The 21955-nt window shown below is 38.5% G+C and overlaps 2 protein-coding genes and 1 long non-coding RNA gene across 6 annotated transcripts in view; 1 reads left to right on the top strand and 2 right to left on the bottom strand.

Annotated features, from left to right (window-relative positions):
- LOC105560821 (UDP-glucuronosyltransferase 2B20-like) overlaps positions 1-20050 on the bottom strand; it is a 67588-nt gene extending 47538 nt beyond the window's left edge. The window contains exon 1 of one of the 4 annotated variants that reach the window (XM_012010266.1): positions 18770-20050. In XM_012010266.1, the coding sequence (XP_011865656.1) occupies positions 18770-19886 (1117 nt within the window). In that variant the 5' untranslated portion in view covers positions 19887-20050. Of the gene's footprint in view, positions 1-5356; positions 6802-8730; positions 10079-11203; positions 12525-18769 lie in introns of those variants that run through there. The other 3 variants (XM_012010269.1, XM_012010267.1, XM_012010268.1) reach the window with 3 other exon arrangements.
- Positions 14661-16514, bottom strand: LOC105560822 (UDP-glucuronosyltransferase 2B20-like). The gene has a single exon (XM_012010270.1). The coding sequence runs from the start codon at positions 16248-16250 to the stop codon at positions 15045-15047; it is 1206 nt and encodes a 401-aa protein (XP_011865660.1). The 5' UTR covers positions 16251-16514; the 3' UTR covers positions 14661-15044.
- Positions 20051-20142: 92 nt separating the features above from the next.
- Positions 20143-21091, top strand: LOC105560823. The gene is made up of 3 exons (XR_001008859.1): positions 20143-20218; positions 20708-20810; positions 20929-21091. It is a non-coding gene; the product is annotated as an uncharacterized LOC105560823 (long non-coding RNA).
- The last annotated feature ends 864 nt before the right edge of the window (positions 21092-21955 follow it).

The raw sequence follows: 21955 nt of genomic DNA, 5'->3' as shown, positions 1-21955 counted from the left end.
CCGATGCATTCTATAGAAATAATAACAATATGAATTTTAATTGTGTGAATTTTTTATGATTTGTTGGCCATTAAATTTCTAGTCTTTTTTATATAATCTCATTGTCAGACAATGTGAATACGTATACATATTTGACAATCGGACATTTCAAATAATTTCTTTCCTTTTGCCTATTATTAAATTATTCTTTATTACATTTATCTATTACTGTATTATGCATATAATAATAATTCAACTTTATTTTAAAATAATATATTAAGTAAAACGCAGAAGTGGAAAGAGAAAACGCGAAAGAGACAAAACTATATACATATAGCTGTATAATTATGTGTAAGTTTTAGTATAAAATATAATACAATATAAATTTGTAGCACATTATTAATTATAACTTTAATATAATCTAATTATGTTCGTTGAAATTATTTTATATTATTTCAATTCCAATAATATCAGAATTACTCATATTATTATGACACCAATATCGGTATTATATTATGAATTTATTAAATTATTTTCAAAAAATGCATTTATCATCGCCCTTGTGCCAATACCATAAATGTGTAATGGGAATATAAATTTTGGAAATTCACAATTGAATGTGAAATGCAATCAGATGATTCTATAGATCAAAGTTGCTGAAATTTTCTCGCAGTTATAATCACCGTTGCTACGCTACGCGTACACAACATATCATTTTGACAGAAACCAAAAAAGACATTTGCCCCGCTTCTTTACTCGCAAAGTGCAAATTTGCACATTCATGGCAACACGAGAAACGATACACGTTGTTATAAATTTTTCTTGTATTCACAAATGTGAAATTTATGAAAGTATATTTATTTCAGGTATCCAACATTTTATTTTTTTGACATTTCATAATTGCAAGGCAAATCCAGTTATGATGTAATATATAAACGACAGGAATATCTTGGGTGTCAGTTTGAGTTGATAAAAGAGGAAAAAAAATACGTTTGAATTATTTTCCTTGTTCCATTGTCACACTTATTGATCAGTCAATTGCAACACTTTTGTGATTGCATATTATAATATGATTTCAAGCAAATTAACAGATTTGTTTGAAATCATATCATAAATGTTAACGTTGTTAATTTTTCCGTATTATCATTAATCATAATACAATATAATATAGATTTGTTATATATTATATTAAATATATAATATAAAATCGATTCGACCATCGACTCGCTCGTTTTCTTTCCCGCGCCTCCGTTCTTACGAATGACGACATCACACAAATTACAAGGAATTTTTCTCGTATTCACAAATGTGAAATTTATGAAAGAATATTTATTTCGGGAATCCCACATTCTACTTTTTTTGACATTTCATAATTTGCATGACAAGTCCAGTTATGATGTGATGTAAACGACAGAAACATCTAGGAAGTCATTTTGAGTTGATAAAAGAGAACAAAATACGTTTCTATTGTTCTATATTATATACAATAATTTACCCTGAAAATCATCTAATCATGGGACAACATAGCATTTTGAAGAACTTTGTGAGAGTTTTCTGAAATTTTACCATACATTTCACTAGTAAAATGTATACCTAACAAGTGAAAGTATAATTACTAATAAAAGGTATGATAAAATTTCCAAAAACTCTCATAAAATTCTTCGAAATGCCACGCTGTCCGACGATTACATGATTTTCCGGATAAATTAAGAAAAAATCCGTGTACAATCGATTACATAATTACCTTAATTCGTCATTTAACCTTCTATTATTTATGTTACACTTATCTGATCGCTAGAGAGAAGAAATGCAAGAATAGAGAATAGAGGAAAGAGGCCCTGACGTTCTTTCGTAAGTCGGTTAAAGCCAAGCTCTTTTTCCCGTCTAGGAATACTGTTCTCAGGTAGCAGCCGCTGCGCGCGCGACCGCAATTGCTCCGATCGCATAGTATTGTTGCATTAGAATACACGCGAGCCTATGTTGCGCATAATAGTAGAGATACTATCGTCGACAGGAATACGCTTATGGGCTGTAAGGCGATCCGATTCAGCGTAGAATTACGAGTGGCGATTGCGTTACGCGACCGAGCAAAAATGCAGCGCGGTGATTCAATGAGAAGCGGCGTTCGATCTCCGATCGGTTGCAACGAATAGAGAGAATTTTCTGCTATGTAAATAAATTTATGAATATTCCGCGGACAAACTGAGAAAGAAGCGTAATTACACACATGTATATCCGTGTGTGCAATTAGATATCGCGAAATTGTTTGTATGGCTCTTCATGAAAAGTTGATTTTATTCATCCATCAGGAAGTAAATATTTATGAAAAATAATTACTGTTTGCCGAATGTTAATCAGAGAAACTAGGGCAGCGCGGGTCAAAGAAAAGATCGTGATAGCACAAAACCGGTTATCAATTACGAATAGGGGGGAGGGGGCGGGAGAGGGCGGGAGGGGGGGGAGATAACCGATAATCAATAAACTCCCATTAGCGTTGAAATTTTGTGTCACGAAAACGCGTAAAGGCCAGGGATAAGGGGACGTTATCAACGGAGAACGGAGCGGGACCGGAAGATGGGTTACGCTACGAAACGAAAACACGCGTCGCGCCGACGGTGCAGTTTAACCGCGAACAACGCGATAAAAAGACAAAAACGGCGGGAAAAAAATATAGGGGTAAAAAAATAAAAACGCCCGCCGCGCGCGCAGGTGCGGCCGTCGATCATCGAGCGCGCGCGGTGCACGCGGTGCGGAGGCAATAAAATATGTCAAACGGTGTCTAAAACGACCCGGTGAAATTTTTAGCGGGGCATTACCATTGCAAATCCGCGCGCGCGCGCGGCTCGGCGACCCGCGCTGTAAAAGCACGATCGGTACCCGCGGAAACGGCTGTCGCGAGGCGGAATTATCCGGCGACCGCGATCGACGACCGTGCGAATTTGTCACGCGATCGACGCGATTGTTGACGCGAGGACGCGTCGTCTCCGGCGTGCATGCAAATTGCCAGGCAAAAATTATTCCGCGAATTATTGTTGCGATCGTAATTGCCGCTCGGCAAGGAAACGCTATTCGTCTGTGCTGTTCGTTACCTCCGTTTTCGCTGTCTTCCTCGCTGGGAGGTGAGAAAATGAAATAAATACGTTGAAAACCTTTTTCTTGTACCGTTAATTTCACAATATTTTTTTACAATAACTGTTTCACACTTGACAGACTGCACTCATATACCGACTCAGATTAAAATTTGATTTATTAGTGGAAATATACGAGCAAAAGATTGCACTTGATGAGAATATCTCGTGCAACTGTTTTTGCCCTTCGGTAGTCATTCGTGATGAATATGCAATAAGAATGTCACGTGTCTTCACGAAATTGCGATCTTGTTATCCACGCAAGCGAATCAATGCAGTTAAGTTAATATCAAGACGTGGGATTGACCGATAGAAATCGGTATTTTTTATCGCTCTTTTCCCGAGCCACTCAGACAGAAATGATAACTTCGATGCGTGATCGTAATGATTGATCATTATCATATTTCTGTGCACGTACTCGCGTGCATGAATATTAATATAGCGAATCTGTTTGTTTTCGAAATTACGCGTCTACCTTTATATATTAAATCGCAAGCTTCATGCGTTTTACCGTAAAAAAAAACCATATGTCCTTTTACAATAAGCAATATTCTAGCAACAATATGCAATAAGTTAAGAATGCCTGATACAAATATTATCCCTTTTCTAGGAAAACATGCTATGTAAATTACTGTTGCGATCGTAATTGCCGCTGGGCAAGAAAAATCGCTATTTGTCAGCTGTTCATTGCTATCTCCGTTTTCGCTGTCTTCCTGGCTGTACATTAGTGGCAAGATGAGAAAATGAAATAATATGTTGAAAATCATTATTTTTTTGTATCGTCATTGTTGCAATATTTTTTTTATACAATATGCTGTTTCATACTTGACACTCGTATACCGCTTCAGATTAAAATTTGATTTACTGGTGGGAATGTACATACAAGTAAAACAAGGTTGCATAAGAGTATTTCGTGCAACTGGTTTTGCTCTTCGGTATTAATCATTCGCGATGAGTATGCAATAAGAAATCGCGTGTCTTCGCGAAGTTGCGACCTTGTTATCATTGCAAGCGGCCAATCAATGCAGTTAAGCTAATATTAAGACTTGTGATTAACAGGTAGAAATCGCTTATATTTTTGTCCCGAGCCACTCGGGCAAAAATTATAATTACGAAGTAATAAAGGAGGAAGAGCCAAGACAGGACGTTAGTTAAATAATTTTAATTTTAAGTCTATTGCGAAAAAATAATACCTCAGCCAGGGTTTTAACCTGGACCTCCCTCTCAGGCTCAGGACCTCCCTAAAAAAATACTACGGGAGTGACGATCCGTGGGGTCCTTATCTCTGCTGTGGCACACGCACACGCGCACGCACACACACGCGCACGCACACACACACACACGCGCGCGCGCACACACACACACACACACGCGCACACACACACACACACACAGAAGCGAGGGTTTGGAGTAAAAAAATACTACGGAAGTGACGATCCGTGGAGTCCTTATCTCTGCTATGACACACACGTAAACGCACACGCACGCGCCCACACGCACACACACGATGCGCAATATCCGACCTTCTCATAGTACTCATTGGGTTATGCTAATGCTGGCAGTTACAGGCATAAATAGACTAAATGCATAGGTAACTTTGATACATCATAACTCCGCCAAAAAAAATCACACAGACTTCAATTTTTTTTATGTGTAGGGGAAAGTTCATATTTTACAATGAATTCTCATAGAGTTTGAGAAAAAAATTAATCGCACCCCGTGAAGCGCGTCAAGCTATGAAAACTTTTACAGACAAAACACGTCCTTACTTTTAAAGACATCACGATAAGGGGAACAGAGATATTCAAAATATGAAATTCTCTGTAAAGTAGAGATTTCTAGCTTCAAAATAAAAAATATCTAATGCGATAAGTTTTCGCGAAGTTACGATCATTTGAAGTTGAGTGAAATTTCGGTATAAAATTTTGTCGCGTTAATTTTGTTGCAGTGTATATAAATGCTACTGAAGATCATTATTTGTCGGAAAAATGCATTATGATGAAAATTCCAAATTATTTAAAATAATTTAAACAATTTTAAAAAACAATTAACACACAATTTAAAAGAGCACTTAAGAGAGTTTGCTGTAACAAGGACATTATTGGTGCCGTTTTATTGTAAAAAATAAACACTATATGTTTTATTGTATATATTCATCGCAAATGATTAATACCGAGGACAAAAACAGCGGTATACATTCACTACTAATAATAGAATAAAAACAGGAGACGAGAATGTCTGTCACTTACTGATCACATCAAACTGGGGCAGCCATTTCTTAACCATAACGTTGTCCAGCTTGTATGGTAGTTCGTGAGTCTCCCACTTTAAGATCGCTTTCCGTGGTATTGAGCCAATCGTCTTTAATATCGCGTCCAGCTTCTCTCGCGGCATCGTAGACATCCTGATCATGGAACCAAAATTGAAATACAGTACTCCTTCATGAGCGTCATCGAGGAACTTGGCTATGTCCCTCGGCAGCGGGTTGATCTTGGGCGGAATATGAATCCCACCGATTTCCACTACATTCGGTAGTTGAGGTCTGCTGCCGTGAATGCTACTGTGGGTGTTGACCAGCAACGCCTGCGACTGCTGGGCGATTTCTTTCAGCTTGGGAAGATCCGGACCGAAGATTTCGTTGGCGATGAGTTGATCGTCAGGTCGAAACCAATACTCGTAAACGATTTTATACAATGGCTGCCACAGTGCATTTTGCATTCGACTGAAGAAATTTAAAGGTCTAGTTAGGCCGAGGAATAACACCGGGATGTAGCTAGGATCGTCCGCGTTACCCATGTCGTTGTTGGTCCACGGCATAATTTGATGCGACGAGAAGGCCAAATAGGGTGCTTTAAATCGATGAATAAAGCCCAGATAACAATCGGTGTTGAAGTTCTCTGTGAGGATCACGTCGAACTTTTCGTCAGATTGAAGGAATTCTTTAACGGCCGCATTCCGCAGACCGATATTACATGCACGATCTGCGAAGAACTTGAGCCTGTGAAAGTCCTGCATAGGGCGGAACCACGTTTGTTTGAGCTTATGGAGATCAATCACGTTCATGAAAATGCCGATCTTGGGATCTACCAAATTGATATCCTTATAATTGGGAAGTGGCTCCTTCGCCTTGGCACTGTCGGTTCTGGGAAAAAAGGAGATCACTGTGAGCTCGTGGCCTCTCCGAGCTAATTCCTCCAGAAGCGGCTTGAACACGTCGAAGTGACTCTTGGCAAGATGTCCGAAGACAGCAAGCACTTTGAGTTTCGTTTTATCACTATTCACGAACACAGTTCGATTGGCAGCCAAACAGCATGTAGAGAACACCACGATCAAGAGGAGAACGACAGACGAATGTATCTTCGGCATTTCGCGGGTATGTCGAAGTAAGTCTAGTTCAAGTGGATGCAAGTAACGATCGATCGTCGCCACAGGCCTTCACCGACGAACTGGCAGTCAGTTAATCAGTGCATCTATCTGTTACTTCGGTGTGTAGCCGACTGTTCGAGTGCCTAGTCGACGATCGCCAGCAATTACGTTATTAATATAACACAGTGGTAGGGGTATCCCACGTGTGTATCTCTTCGCTTGTGCTTCTCTGCGAGAGAGATAATATAATCTCTTAGTGCAATAGTGACTGTTCAGCCAAAGCAAGTTGACACGATATGAGTAGTCTATGCACTATCAGGATAATAATAAATGTCATTTTATCGATGCAATGACATGATGATAATGAATGATAATTTATGGACGTGAAGTTTTGCATTCGCGAGGATGTACAAACTTTATTTATTATATAATCCTGAGCTTTCGAAAATGTCGACATTTTTTCTGAAATCAATATGTATGTTGCTAACCTGGAAAAATTAATAGTTCTATTGATTCCATTCATAGAACAGCTATTAAATTTTGTATATCAATGAATGATCAGTTGATAAGTTGCCACAGCCAAAGATTATGTATTCAATTCCTGACGGAAAAAGAAACACTTGACAGATAATGAAAATGTATTTTTTCATTTTCTTTCCTATTTGATACAGTATTGCATCGTTTTAAATAAGCCTACAAATCTCTTATTCACACTTATTTTCTCTCTTCTTGATAAGTTATTTTATTCTATTGTGGAACTTATACCGAAACTTGGTTTACAATTTGAAATTGAACATTCATACCTTCAATACTTTTGCTATCTAACATGACACTGCCAATCCTATTACTTCTTATATTTTTTCTTATCCGCGTTATTGAAACAAATAATAAAAAATTATAAATTTGAAGCGTGATTGTAATAATTAAGCATTATCATATTTTTGTGCGCGGACTCACGTACATGAATATTAATATAGCGATAATACAGCGATATAATATTAATAATCTAACTACTAAGTTTATTTTCGAAGTTACGTGTCTATCTTTATATGTCAAATTGCAAAATTCGTGCATTTTATCATAAAAAAAATATGTCCCCTTGCACAACAAGCAATAAATATTCTCGCAACAATCTATTCTAATATTATAACGCGAGAGAGTTTGTCTGTTTGTTGGTTTGTCCTCGATAATCCCTTAAATTAATAGACCGATTGACTTGAAATTTTAACACAAGTTCCCTTAGCTAGGGAGTGTCATAGGCTATGTATTTTTTTGCTTTGCGTATCAGGGGAGCGCGTATGTGCAGATAATTTCTTTTTCTAATTGATCGATTAAATTGAAATTTTTACACAGGTTTTCTTAGCCTCTCGGGATTGTCATATATGTATGTTATCAACTTTGCGCATCAAGGCATAACGCATGCTTAATTTTAGTCAGCAAAATGTTAACAGATTGGCAGCAGATTCATCAGAAACCCACACCAAAACCATAGCCATCTGTGTCCACATTTGGCTTCTGTTTTGGCAACAGAGTCTGTAAAACATACACTGCCAACAGATTGTCGGCAGAAACCGAGCGGGTCCAGTTATGTGAGCAGATTTTGTTGTATTTCAGCTGACATTCTGGCAACATGTCGAATATATCAGTTTCTGTATACAATCCGCAGTTTTTCTTCCTTCAAAATTTCTAGTCGACATTTGACGAAATATGTTCTGGCAGATTTGGCTATCTGGGATTCTTTATATAATTGCGGTACATATAATGTAACGCAATTAACAATGTACTGATTGAAATTTTTAGGCAGATGGAGCGCTTTGTTGTTTTTCTTTTTCTTTTGATAATTTTTTAAAAAGAATAAATTATCCATATATAAAAAAGGCATGAAAGCCCATTTTTATCGCTTTTGGACTCTAGGGTGTTGTAACTCCCTCAGAGAGTTTAGAAGAACATTATATACACGTGCCGTTTTATTGTAAAAAATAAATACTTCATATTTAATGTACGTAACTTTGAAAAAAAAATGTATTCTTATCGTAAACATAACGCATCGGCCTTACTACTAAAATTATCCTTAAGCAAAAATACAACTGAAAATGTTCTCGTTACATTTTCAATTTATGGTCTTATTTTGAAAATACTGTAAAATAAATTCTTCATGCATATATTCATCGCGAATGATTAATACAGATGACAAAAACAGCGGTATACATCTACTTGGCATAAAAAAGGAGAAGAGAACATTTGTCCTTTCACTTACTGATTACGTCGAACTGGGGCAGCCATTTCTTAACCATAACGTTGTCCAGCTTGTACGGCAGTTCGTCAGTCTCCCACTTCACAATCGTTTTCCGCGGTATTGAGCCAATCACCTTTAACATCGCCTCCAACTTATCTCGCGGCATCGAAGATATCCTGATCATGGAGCCGAAACTGATATACAGCACCCCCTCATGGGCGTCATCGAGGAACTTGGCTACGTCCTTCTGCAGCGGGTTGATCTTGGGCGGAATATGAATCCCACCGACTTCCACTACATTCGGTAGTTGAGGTCTGCTGCCGTGAATGCTACTGTGGGTGTTGACCAGCAACGCCTGCGACTGCTGGGCGATTTCTTTCAGCTTGGGAAGATCCGGACCGAAGATTTCGTTGGCGATGAGTTGATCGTCAGGTCGGAACCAATACTCGTAGACTATTTTATACAATAGCTGCCACAGTGCATTTTGCATTCGACTGAAGAAATTCAGAGGTCTAGTGAAGCCGAAGATTACCATCGGGATGTAGCTGGGATCATCCGCGTTACCCATGTCGTTGTTGGTCCACGGCATGATTTGAAGCGATGACAAGCTCAAGTAGGGTGCTTTAAAACGAGAAATAAAGCCCAGATAACAATCGGTGTTGAAGTTCTCTGTAAGGATCACGTCGAACTTTTCGTCGGATTGAAGGAATTCTTTAACGGCCGCATTCCGCAGACCGATATTACATGCATGATCTGCGAACGCCTTGAGCATGTGAAGCTCCTGTATAAGACGGTACCACGTGTGTTTGATCTCCTGCAGATCAATCACGTTCAGGAAGATGCCAGACTTGGGATCTACCAAATTGATATCCTTATAATTGGGCAGCGGCTCTTTCGCCTTGGCACTGTCGGTTCTGGGGAAAAACGAAATCACAGTGAGCTCGTGGCCTCTCCGAGCTAATTCCTCCAGGAGTGGCTTGAACGCGTCGAAGTGACTTTTGCCAGGATGTCCGAAGACAACAAGCACTTTGAGTTTCGTTTTATCACTACTCACGAACACGGTTCGATTGGCAGCCAAACAACATGTAGAAAACACCACGATCAAGAGAAGAACGACGGACGAATGTACCATCTGCATTTCGCGGGTCTGTCCAAGTAAGTTTAGTTCAAGTGGATGCAACTAATCGGTATTTTCACAAAGTAACGATCGATCGTCGCCATAGACCTTCACCAACGAACTGGCGATCAGTCAATCAGTGCGTCTATCTGTTACTTCGGTGTACAGCCGACTGTTCGAGTGCATTCGACGCCTATTCCACGTTCGCTAGCAAGTACGTTATGACTATGACACAGTAGTAGGGATATTCTACGTGTACGTCTCACCGCTTGTGCTGCTTTGTGAGAAATAACATATTCTCTTAACTTAATAGTGACAGTTCAACCAAAGCAAGTTGACCCAACATGAGTGGTATATGCGCTGCCAGGATGATAAATACCAATTTATCGTTGGAATAAAATGGTGATAATGAATGATAATTAATCGGCGTGAATTTTTGCCTTTGCGAGGATGTACAAACTTCATTTATTATATAATCCTTAGATTTTAAAAATGTCGAAATTTTCTCTGAAATCATTTTATAAGTTATGTAAGTATTATATAACGTAAATGTACTTCACATATTATTTTCAAAAGAAGACCGTAAATTGGAAGTCTACCGAGAACATTTTGAGTTTTATCTTTGCTTAACAGAAGTGCCAAGGTCGATGCATTATGTTTGATAAGAATACAATTTTCTTACAAATTGCGGGTATTAAACCTAATTTATTCTCACTGGAACGGCACGTGTCAATAACGCTTTTGTTACAGTACAAAGTCTCTTAAGTGCTCTTTCAAATTGTTTTTATTTGTTTTTCATAAATAGTTAAATTACTTTAAAACCAGATACGAAGTAATAAAGGATATACGAGCCAAGACGGATCTTAGTGTGTAAATGATTTCAAATTTTAAATTTCGTGCAAAAAATTTATCTCAGCCAGGGTATGAAGCAGGACCTCCCTCTCACTAAGCCGGCGTCTTACCAATGCAACCACAGATATGTGATAATATTTGTCGCAATAAACAGTCTAACGTTATTTCACGAAAGTCACATATCGTGACTAAATTCGAAATAGAACTGCGCGCCGACATTGTTGTCAGTCTTATAAAACAGCAAAAATGTGTATACCTTTAATGCCCCCCCCCCCCCCCACCCGTATAACGAATGAAGATCGAGAAACGCTATTTTTCATCCAGCGTAGACCTGGGTAACAATTCACCCTGGCTGAGGTAAATTTTTCGCAATTACCATCGATAAAATTTGAAATTTAAAATGTAAAAAAATTTTTTTTAATATTGCGTATTTATCTCAACTGACTAGCCTAAGAGCAAACCGAGCAGTATACATCTACTTCGTACCAAAAAAAAGGAGAAGAGTACACTTGTCCTTTCACTTACTGATTACGTCGAACTGGGGCAGCCATTTCTTAAGCATAACGTTGTCCAGCTTGTATGGTAGTTCGTCAGTCTCCCACTTCATAATAGTTTTCCGCGGTATTGAGTCAATCACCTTTAATATCGCGTCCAACTTCTCTCGCGGCATCGAAGACATCTTGATCATGGAACCAAAATTGAAATATAGCACTCCTTCATGAGCGTCATCGAGGAACTTCGCTATGTCCTTTGGCAGCGGGTTGATCTTAAACTGAATATGAATCCCACCGATTTCCACTACATTCGGTAGTTGAGGTCTGCTGCCGTGAATGCTACTGTGGGTGTTGACCAGCAACGCCTGCGACTGCTGGGCGATTTCTTTCAGCTTGGGAAGATCCGGACCGAAAATTTTGTTGGCGATGACTTGATCGTCAGGTCGAAACCAATATTCGTACACTATTTTAGCCAATGACTGCCACAGTGCATTTTGCATTCGACTGAAGAAATTTAGAGGTCTAGTGAGGCCGAGCATTATCACCGGGATGTAGCTGGGATCGTCCACGTTGCCCATGTCGTTGTTGGTCCACGGCATGATTTGATGCGACAACAGGGCTAAGTAGGGTGCTTTAAATCGATGAATAAAACCCAGATAACAGTTAGTATTGAAGTTCTCGGTGAGAATTACATCAAACTTTTCGTCAGATTGAAGTAATTCTTTAACGGCCACATTTCGTAGACATGTATTACATGAATGATCTGCGAAGAACTTGAGCATGAAAAGCTCCTGCATAGGACGGTACCACATGTGTTTGATCTCATGGAGATCAATCATGTTCACGTGAATGCCGATCTCGGGATCCAAATTTATGTCATTATAATTGGGCAGCGGCTCCTTCGCCTTGGCACTGTCGGTTCTGGGGAAAAACGAGATCACAGTGAGCTCGTGGCCTCTCCGAGCTAATTCCTCCAGAAGCGGCTTGAACACGTCGAAGTGACTCTTGCCAAGATGTCCGAAGACAACAAGCACTTTGAGTTTCGTTTTATCACTATTCACGAACACGGTTTCATTGGCTGCCAAACAGCATGTAGAAAACACCACGATCAAGAGGAGAACGAAGGACGAATGTATCCTCTGCATTTCGCGGGTATGTCGAAGTAAGTCTAGTTCAAGTGGATGCAAGTAATCGCTAATTTCACTTGTAAGTAACGATCAATCGTTGCCATAGGCCTTCACCGTCGAACTGGCAGTCAGTCAATCAGTCCGTCTATTTATTGCTTCGGTGTATAGCCGAATGTTCGAGTGCATTCTACACCTATTCGACGTTCGCTAACAACTGCGTAATTAATATGACACAGTGGTAGGGGTATCCGACTCGTGTGTCTCACCGTTTGGGTTAGGTCGATACATTCTTTGCGAGAAATAATGTATTTTCTTAGGGTGATAGTGACGGTTCAACCAAAGGAAGTTGACACAAAATGAGCGGTATATGCACTCTCGGGATAATAAATACCAATGTATCGTTGGAATAAAATGATGATAGTAAATAATAATTAATAGACGTACATTTTTGCCTTTGCGAGGATGTACGAACTTCATTTATTATATAATCCTTAGCTTTCGAAAATTTCGAAATTTTCTCTAAACTCATTATATAAGTTACATAAGTATTATATAACGTAAATGTAATTCATATATTATTTTAAAAATAAGATACAGTAAAACGTCCCACATCTGCGCCGGTCGGGACCGGAACTGACCCAACATCTGCGTCAGAAAGCGGCGGTGGTGGGGGAGCTACCTTTTGAAAACGCGAAGATGTGGGACGGAAACTAGCGAAGATATGGGACGCGCGCAGATGTGGGAAGCGCAGATGTGGGACGTTTTACTGTAATTGGAATACTACTGAGAACATTTTGAGTTTTATCTTGGCTTAACGGTAATTTGAGTAGCAAGGTCGACACATTGTGATAAGAATACAATTTTCTTACAAATTACGGGTATTAAACCCAATTTTCTTTTCACTGGAACGGCACTTGTCAATAATGCTTTTGTTACAGTACGAAGTCTCTTAAGTGCTCTTTCAAATTGTTTTTATTTGTTTTTTCTAAATAGTTAAATTACTTTAAAACCAGATACGAAGTAATAAAGGATATACGAGCCAAGACGGATCTTAGTGTGTAAATGATTTTAATTTTTAAATTTCGTGCAAAAAATTTATCTCAGCCAGGGTATGAAGCAGGACCTCCCTCTCACTAAGCCGGCGTTTTACCAATGCAACCACCGAGACATGTGATAATATTCGTCGCAATAAACAGTCTAACGTTATTTCCAGGGTTGGGAAGTAACTCGTTACTTGTAACGAAGTTACAGTTACAGTTACTTCTTTTTGGTAACTCTAACTTAACTTCGTTACTTTCTCTACATCTGTAACTGTAACTTAACTCAGTTACATTTTTTCGATAACTAGTAACTAATTTAATAGTTACATTAAGAGTTACTTTATATATTTTTTCAACCTCCACAGATCGCATTAGGCCTTGATCCATTTGCACATAAACGCCTTTATCGCCGCTTTACAATTCAAATGCAGATTCGATATTATTATTTTTATTGCAAGGGAGTAACTGCAAAGTAACGATTCGTTACTTTTCGAGTAACCGTAACTGTAACGCGTTACTTTTCGGAATTGGTAACTTGTAACTGTAACTAGTTACATTGTTAGCGAAAAAACTGTAACTGTAACTAGTTACTTTTATAAAGTAACTTTCCCAACCCTGGTTATTTCACGAAAGTCACATATCGTGACTAAATAGAACTGCGCGCCGACATTGCTGTCAGTCTTATAACACAGAAAAAATATGTATACCCTTTATTGCCCCCCCCCCCCAGCCATATAACGAATGAAGATAAAGAAACGCTATTTTTCATCCAGCGTAGACCTGGGTACCAATTAGGGCTCGAATTTTATTCCGTTTTTCGAATAAACGTTTAAACGTGAAACGTTTATCCGTTTACATTTTCTTCCAGAAAAACGTTTATTTGTAGAAAAACGTTTACACGTTTAAACGTTTACTAAAGGTTTAATAAACGTTTAATATACAGGGTGGACCATTTTAACCTTTAATGGAGAATAACTCGACCGGTAAGCGAAATAATAAAAAATGTTTCAGACAAAAGTTGTTTGGTTTCGAGGGGGTCATAAGATGGTACCATTGGTTTGACCTTGAAGAATTATTTGAAGGTCACATAAAGGTCACACCAATTTTTTTAACTGGCATCCCCTATTTTTTATAACATATTCTTCTAGCTGACCTTGAGAGCTTTCCAAAACGCTATAATAAAGTATTTTTTATTAAGAACTTTTTGAGTTACTAAGGTTTGAAATTTCCAATATTTTGACATAAATTACAAAATACCTTGTAAAATATTCATTTTTTTATCATCTTACCTTAATGCTTTTTTTAACAGAATAATGATACAAATCAACCGGTGTAAAGGTAACACACAATTGTTAAAAAAACGTTTAATAAACGTTTACACGTATGTTAGAGCCTAGTAAACGTTTCAACGTTAAACGTTTGTTAAGTAAAAACACGTATTCGGAAAAACGTTTCTAATAAACGGATAGCTAATTATACGTATAAACGTGTTTCCGTTTAAACGTATAATAGCGAGCCCTAGTACCAATTCACCCTAGCTGAGGTAAATTTTTCGAAATTACCATCGATAAAACTTGAAATTTAAAATGTAAAATTTTTTTTTAATATTGCGTATTTATCTCAACTGACTAGCCTAAGAGCAAACCGAGCAGTATATGGTACATCTACTTCGTACAAAAAAAAGGAGAAGAGTACACTTGTCCTTTCACTTACTGATTACGTCGAACTGGGGCAGCCATTTCTTAAGCATAACGTTGTCCAGCTTGTATGGTAGTTCGTCAGTCTCCCACTTCATAATAGTTTTCCGCGGTATTGAGTTAATCACCTTTAATATCACGTCCAACTTCTCTCGCGGCATCGAAGACAACTTGATCATGGAACCAAAATTGAAATATAGCACTCCTTCATGAGCGTCATCGAGGAACTTCGCTATGTCCTTTGGCAGCGGGTTGATCTTGGACGGAATATGGAGTCCACCGATTTCCACTACATTGGGTAGTTGAGGTCTGCTGCCGTGAATGCTACTGTGAATGTTGGTCAGCATCGCCTGCGACTGCTGGGCGATTTCTTTCAGCTTGGGAAGATCCGGACCGAAAATTTTGTTGGCGATGACTTGATCGTCAGGTCGAAACCAATACTCGTACACTATTTTAGCCAATGACTGCCACAGTGCATTTTGCATTCGACTGAAGAAATTTAGAGGTCTAGTGAGGCCGAGCAGTATCACCGGGATGTAGCTGGGATCGTCCACGTTGCCCATGTCGTTGTTGGTCCACGGCATGATTTGATGCGACGACAGGGCTAAGTAGGGTGCTTTAAATCGATGAATAAAACCCAGATAACAGTCGGTGTTGAAGCTCTCCGTGAGGATTACGTCGAACTTTTCGTCGGATTGAAGGAATTCTTTAACGGCCGCATTTCGCAGACCGATATTACATGCGTGATCTGCGAAGAACTTGATCGTGAAAAGCTCCTTCATAGGACGATACCACGGGTGTTCGATCTCATGGAGATCAATCACGTTCACGTAAACGCCGGTCCCGGGATCTACCAAACTGATATCCTTATAATTGGGCAGCGGCTCCGTCGCCTTGGCACTGTCGGTTCTGGGGAAAAACGAGATCACAGTGAGCTCGTGGCCTCTGCGAGTTAATTCCTCCAGAAGCGGCTTGAACACGTCGAAGTGACTCTTGCCAAGGTGTCCGAAGACAGCAAGCACTTTGAGTTTCGCTTTATCACTATTCACGAACACGGTTTGATTGGCTGCCAAACAGCATGTAGAAAGCACCACGATCAAGAGGAGAACGACGGACGAATGTATCCTCTGCATTTCGCGGGTATGTCGAAGTAAGTTCAAGTGGATGCAAGTAATCGCTAATTTCACTTGTAAGTAACGATCAATCGTTGCCATAGGCCTTCACCGTCGAACTGGCAGTCAGTCAATTAGTCGGTCTATTTATTGCTTCGGTGTATAGCCGAATGTTCGAGTGCATTCTACGCCTATTCGACGTTCGCTAACTACGTAATTAATATGAAACAGTGGTAGGGGTATCCGACTCGTGTGTCTCACCGCTTGGGTTCTTTGCGGGAAATAATGTATTCTCTTAGGGTGATAGTGACGGTTCAACCAAAGGAAGTTGACACAAAATGAGCTGTATATGCACTCTCGGGATAATAAATGCCAATGTATCGTTGGAATAAAATGATGATAGTAAATAATAATTAATAGACGTACATTTTGGAATACATTTTGCCTTTGCGAGGATGTACGCACTTCATTTATTATATAATCCTTAGCTTTCGAAAATGTCGAAATTTTCTCTAAACTCATTTTATAAATTACATAAGTATTATATAATAAAATGTAATGTAAATCTATTAAAATGTATTTAAAAATGTATTATATAATAAAAAAGTAAATGTAATTCATATATTATTTTAAAAATAAGATAATAAATTGGAATACTACCGAGAACATTTTGAGTTTTATCTTGGCTTAACGGTAATTTGAGTAGCAAGATTGATACATTGTGTTTGATATGAATACAATTTTCTTACAAATTGCGGGTAGTAAACCTAATTTTCTTTTCACTGGAACGCCACGTGTCAATAATGCTTTTGTTACAGTACAAAGTCTCTTAAGTGCTCTTTTAAATTGTTTTTCCTAAATAGTTAAATTATTTAAAATGCCAGATACAAAGGTTATAAAGTAATAAAGGTTATAAAAGCCAAGACGAATGTTAGTAGTTATTGGTGTAAATTATTTTAATTTGTAAAATTGCAACAAAACGTTATCTCAGCCAGGATATGAACCTTGACCTCCCTATCACTAAGAGGGCGTCTTACCAATGCAACCACCGAGGCATGTGGTAATAGTCGTCGCAATAAACAGTCTAACGGTTATTTCATACGAAAGTCACGTATCGTGACTAAATTCGAAATAGAACCGCGCGCCGACATAATTGTCAGTCTTATAACACAGAACAAATATGAATACCCCTCACTGCCCTCCTTCCCTCCATATAACTAGTAAGAGTAAAGAAACGTTATTTTTCATCCAGCGTAAACCTACGCACAGTGGTCCGAACGGAGAACATTCTGTTCAGAAAAGGCTACAAGTCGTGTTTCTTAACCGATTTCAATGTTTAACCGACAGTAATGTTTAACCAATAGCAATGTTTCTTGAACAGAAATACTCGGAAATAAATTCTGAAGAGAACTGTGAGAGCCGAATTTTATGTTTATTTAGGTTTCTTACTCAGTATATAGTGTGTTATATCTACCATATAAATATTGAATGGTTTTTTAACACCCTGTATATACACTTCATCTTAAAACGTCCTACAGATATTCTTCATTTATCAGCTGTCATTTCATAATGCTTCGTTTTGCACTTTGTTACCAATGTCCATTTATCACAGCACTCGTCAATTTACTTCCAATATATAGATAACATTGCGCATTATACAACGGATTAAACTGAGAAAGATTTCTACGAAAGATTATTAAAATCTGGAAAAAAGAATAATCTCAAATTTCTTTCCAATCATTAAAACGTTCGATAATACGCGTCACATATATTACCTTCTCACACCGCGAAAGTGGACGTTAAAAACCGCCCGTCGCCACTAAACAAATGTTTACCTAGCGACTACAATTAATACAATCTCAAGTCACAGATGTGTAATTGGAAAAGATGGCATTATCGTTATCACGTTGGCTACATGTCACATATGTGTGGCGTGTCGGCACTCACCGCAAACGCGAGATTAATCCGTGTTTCGTTGCGTTAATTAAACTAATTCGGAGTCCAATCGATGTCTAAACTGGGTATACATCTACGAACGAACAACGAACGCGAACGTTCGGAGATTCGCGTTCGTGTTTTAAAAGCGTTCGTTACTTTGATCTTTGATTTATCGCCTCATGAGGGAATCGAGCCGAACGCGAATGGAATGTTGTGTTCGCATTTGCTTCGGCGTATAAATCTGCTGAATGATAACAAGAAACGTTCGCGTTTGCTGCGCGTTCGGCGTTCGTTTCGCAGATAGTGAACTCAGCTTGAGAAAATATCGACTTCTATCGGTCAACCACAAATCTTAATATTAACTTAACGGCATTACTCAGTATCTTCCAATGCTAACAAGATCGCAATTTCGTGAGGATACGTGACATTTTTATTGCATATTCATCGGTTAAAAAAGAAATTACCATTGATAAAACTTCACAAATAGAAAAGAAATTACCATTGATAAAACTTAACAGATAGAAAAAAATTACCATTGATAAACCTCGAAATTTAAAATTACAAAAAATTACAAAAAATATTGCATATTTATCTCGAATGACTAGCCGAACAAGAAAAACAGCGGTGTACATCTACTGCGCATAAAAAAAAAAGGAGAAGAAAACATTTGTCCTTTCACTTACTCATCACGTCGAACTGGGGCAGCCATTTCTTAACCATAACGTTGTCCAGCTTGTACGGTAGCTTATCAGTCTCCCACTTCAAAATCGCTTTCCGCGGTATTGAGCCAATCGTCTTTAATATCGCGTCCAGCTTCTCTCGCGGCATCGTAGACATCCTGATCATGGAACCAAAATTGAAATACAGCACTCCTTCATGGGCGTCATCGAGGAACTTGGCTATGTCCTTCGGCAACGGGTTGATCTTGGACGGAATATGAAGCCCACCGACTTCCACTATATTCGGTAGTTGAGGTCTGCTGCCGTGAATGTTACTGTATGTGTTGACCAGCAACGCCTGAGACTGCTGGGCGATTCCTTTAAGCTTGGGAAGATCCGGACCGAAGATTTCGTTGGCGATGACTTGATCGTCAGGTCGGAACCAATAGTCGTAGGCTATTTGAGACAATGACAACCACACTACATTTTGCACTCGACTGAAAAAATTTAAAGGTCTAGTGAGGCCGAGGAATATCACCGGGATGTAGCTGGGATCGTTCAAGTTGCCCATATCGTTGCTGGTCCACGGCATGATTTGATGCGACGACAGGGCTAAGTAGGGTGCTTTAAATCGATGAATAAAGCCCAGATAACAGTCGGTGTTGAAGTTCTCCGTGAGGATTACGTCGAACTTTTCGTCGGATTGAAGGAGTTCTTTAACGGCCGCATTCCGCAGACCGATATTACATGCATGATCTGCGAAGAACTTGAGCATGAAAAGCTCCTTCATAGGACGGTACCACGTGTGTTCGATCTCATGGAGATCAATCACGTTCACGAAAACGCCTTTCTCGGGATCTACCAAACTGATATCCCTATAATTGGGCAGCGGCTCCGTCGCCTTGGCACTGTCGGTTCTGGGGAAAAACGAGATCACAGTGAGCTCGTGGCCTCTGCGAGGTAATTCCTCCAGAAGCGGCTTGAACACGTCGAAGTGACTCTTGCCAGGATGTCCGAAGACAGCAAGCACTTTGAGTTTCGTTTTATCACTATTCACGAACACGGTTTGATTGGCTGCCAAAGAGCATGTAGAAAACACCGCGATCAAGAGGAGAACGACGAACGAATGTATCCTCTGCATTTCGCGGGTATGTCGAAGTAAATCTAGTTTAAGTGGATGCAAGTAATCGATAATTTCATTAAGCAACGATCGAACGACGCCGCAGGCCTTCACCGACGAACTGGCAGTCTGTCAATCAGTGCGTCTATCTATTACTTCGGTGTGTAGCCGACTGTTCGAGTGCTTATTCGACGATCGCCAGCAGATACGTTATTAATATGACAGTGGTAGGGGTATCCCCCGTGTGTATCTCTCCGCTTGTTCGTCTCTGCGAGAGAGATAATGTTTTCTCTTAGTGTAATAGTGATTGTCCAACCAAAGCAAGGTGACGTAACATAAGCAGTATAGGCAAGGTCAGGAAGTTAAATAATGCTATTAAAATGCTATTTCATCGTTGGTACGAAGTGATGATAATGAATGATAATTAATGGACGTGAATTTTTGCATTCGCGAGAATGTACAAACTTCATTTATTATATAATCCTTTGCTTTCGGTAATGTGGAATGTTTTCCGAAATTAATGCTAAGCTGGGAAATTAGTAATTCTATTGGTACTATAATATTTATAGAACAGCTGTTAAATTTTTTACATCGATGAATGATTCATTGATAAGTTGCCATATATGTATAGCTAAAGATTATGTATTCAATTCCTGAAATACAATTAAAAATTTGACATATAATAAAAATATGTATGATAATTAAAATGAAAATGTTTTTCATTTTCTTGTCTATTTATTTAACTTAATTTTATATTATCATAATTAATGGCTGATGAATTTGTCTGCAATTAATGTGAAATTCTAGTTAATTAATTGAATTTTTTATTTTGTGATTTTTAGAGCGAGAAGATAGAACATCGCATCTTATATAAGTGCTAATAAAAGCTGCACAGAATATATAATAGAACAGACGTTATTTTTAGTTCTGTGACCGTGGCAATAGGTAACTTATAAGCGGTATTAGTTAGCAAAACATTTATTTTAATATAACTGAATCATCAAGTAATATCTTAAATTTTTATTCTATAAATGCGTCAGAATATGGTAATTTTTATTCACAGAAATTCACAGGAATTTTATATTGGTTGGATAAAACGTGATTGATGTTCACCGAATACGTTCGCTCGCCTGCCTACTTGCTCGCCCGAGAGAGAGAGAGCGAGCGAGCGAGCGAGAGAGAGAGAGAGAGTTTATATACTCATATTATATACTCTTTCTATTGTATTATATTATAAATTATATAAATTATATTATAGTATAGTATAGTAATATTAAATTTATGTAAATAACAAATATTATAATATTGATATATATTAATATATAAATACATTCAATTATGCAAACAAAATTGTGCTTTGCACTAACAATAAGTAGAGCATTGCATAAAAATATTTTTTTCAATAAATAATCATCAATATTGATCAAATTAAGATTATTTCTCTTAATTTTTTTTTTATTATAGCGTTATTAGGAAATGCTCACTGTTAATAGCGAAGTCGCTGTGTCACTGAATGATTATTATACCATGTTACTTTACATAGATACGAATTATAATTAAATAAAAAAGACACTATCGCAAGTCAAATATAAATGTTATCATATAACGTTAGTCTTGAGGTCATAAAGAAATTACTCAACTTCAGTTGATAACCTGCTTGACTCAGACTTTGCCTTCATCACTCTCGCAAAAATCTCGTATATTGTACTCAATTATAACGTTATACCGATAAGACTGTCGTCTAATATTGTTGATACGTCGTTAGAGCCCCCTTTCCCTCTCTTTCTCTCTTTCTCGCCTTTCCTGTCACCAGCGAATTAAGCAATTACGACGGCAAGCATCTCCCAAAGAAAGGAAGGGGCGCGAGGGGGATCGCTGTCACGCGCAATTGTGACCTTAATTGTATCCGGAAAATCGACACGTGACTAACGGAGGAGAGAGGTGAACGATCGTCGAATACCGCACGGATGTTGAAACGACAAACTTTGGCACATCCTTCTCTCACGCGCGATAGAATGACGGCGAGAGAAGATAAACCGCGACGTCATCTCCGAGTGTCATTAGAGTAATTACCACCCGACGCCTCCCTG

This window comes from Vollenhovia emeryi, unplaced genomic scaffold (assembly GCF_000949405.1).
Source record: "Vollenhovia emeryi isolate VEMERY1.0 unplaced genomic scaffold, V.emery_V1.0 DF939220.1, whole genome shotgun sequence".
In the NCBI taxonomy this organism is placed as follows: Eukaryota; Metazoa; Arthropoda; class Insecta; order Hymenoptera; family Formicidae; genus Vollenhovia; species Vollenhovia emeryi.
This window is presented reverse-complemented; position numbering and strand designations above follow the sequence as displayed.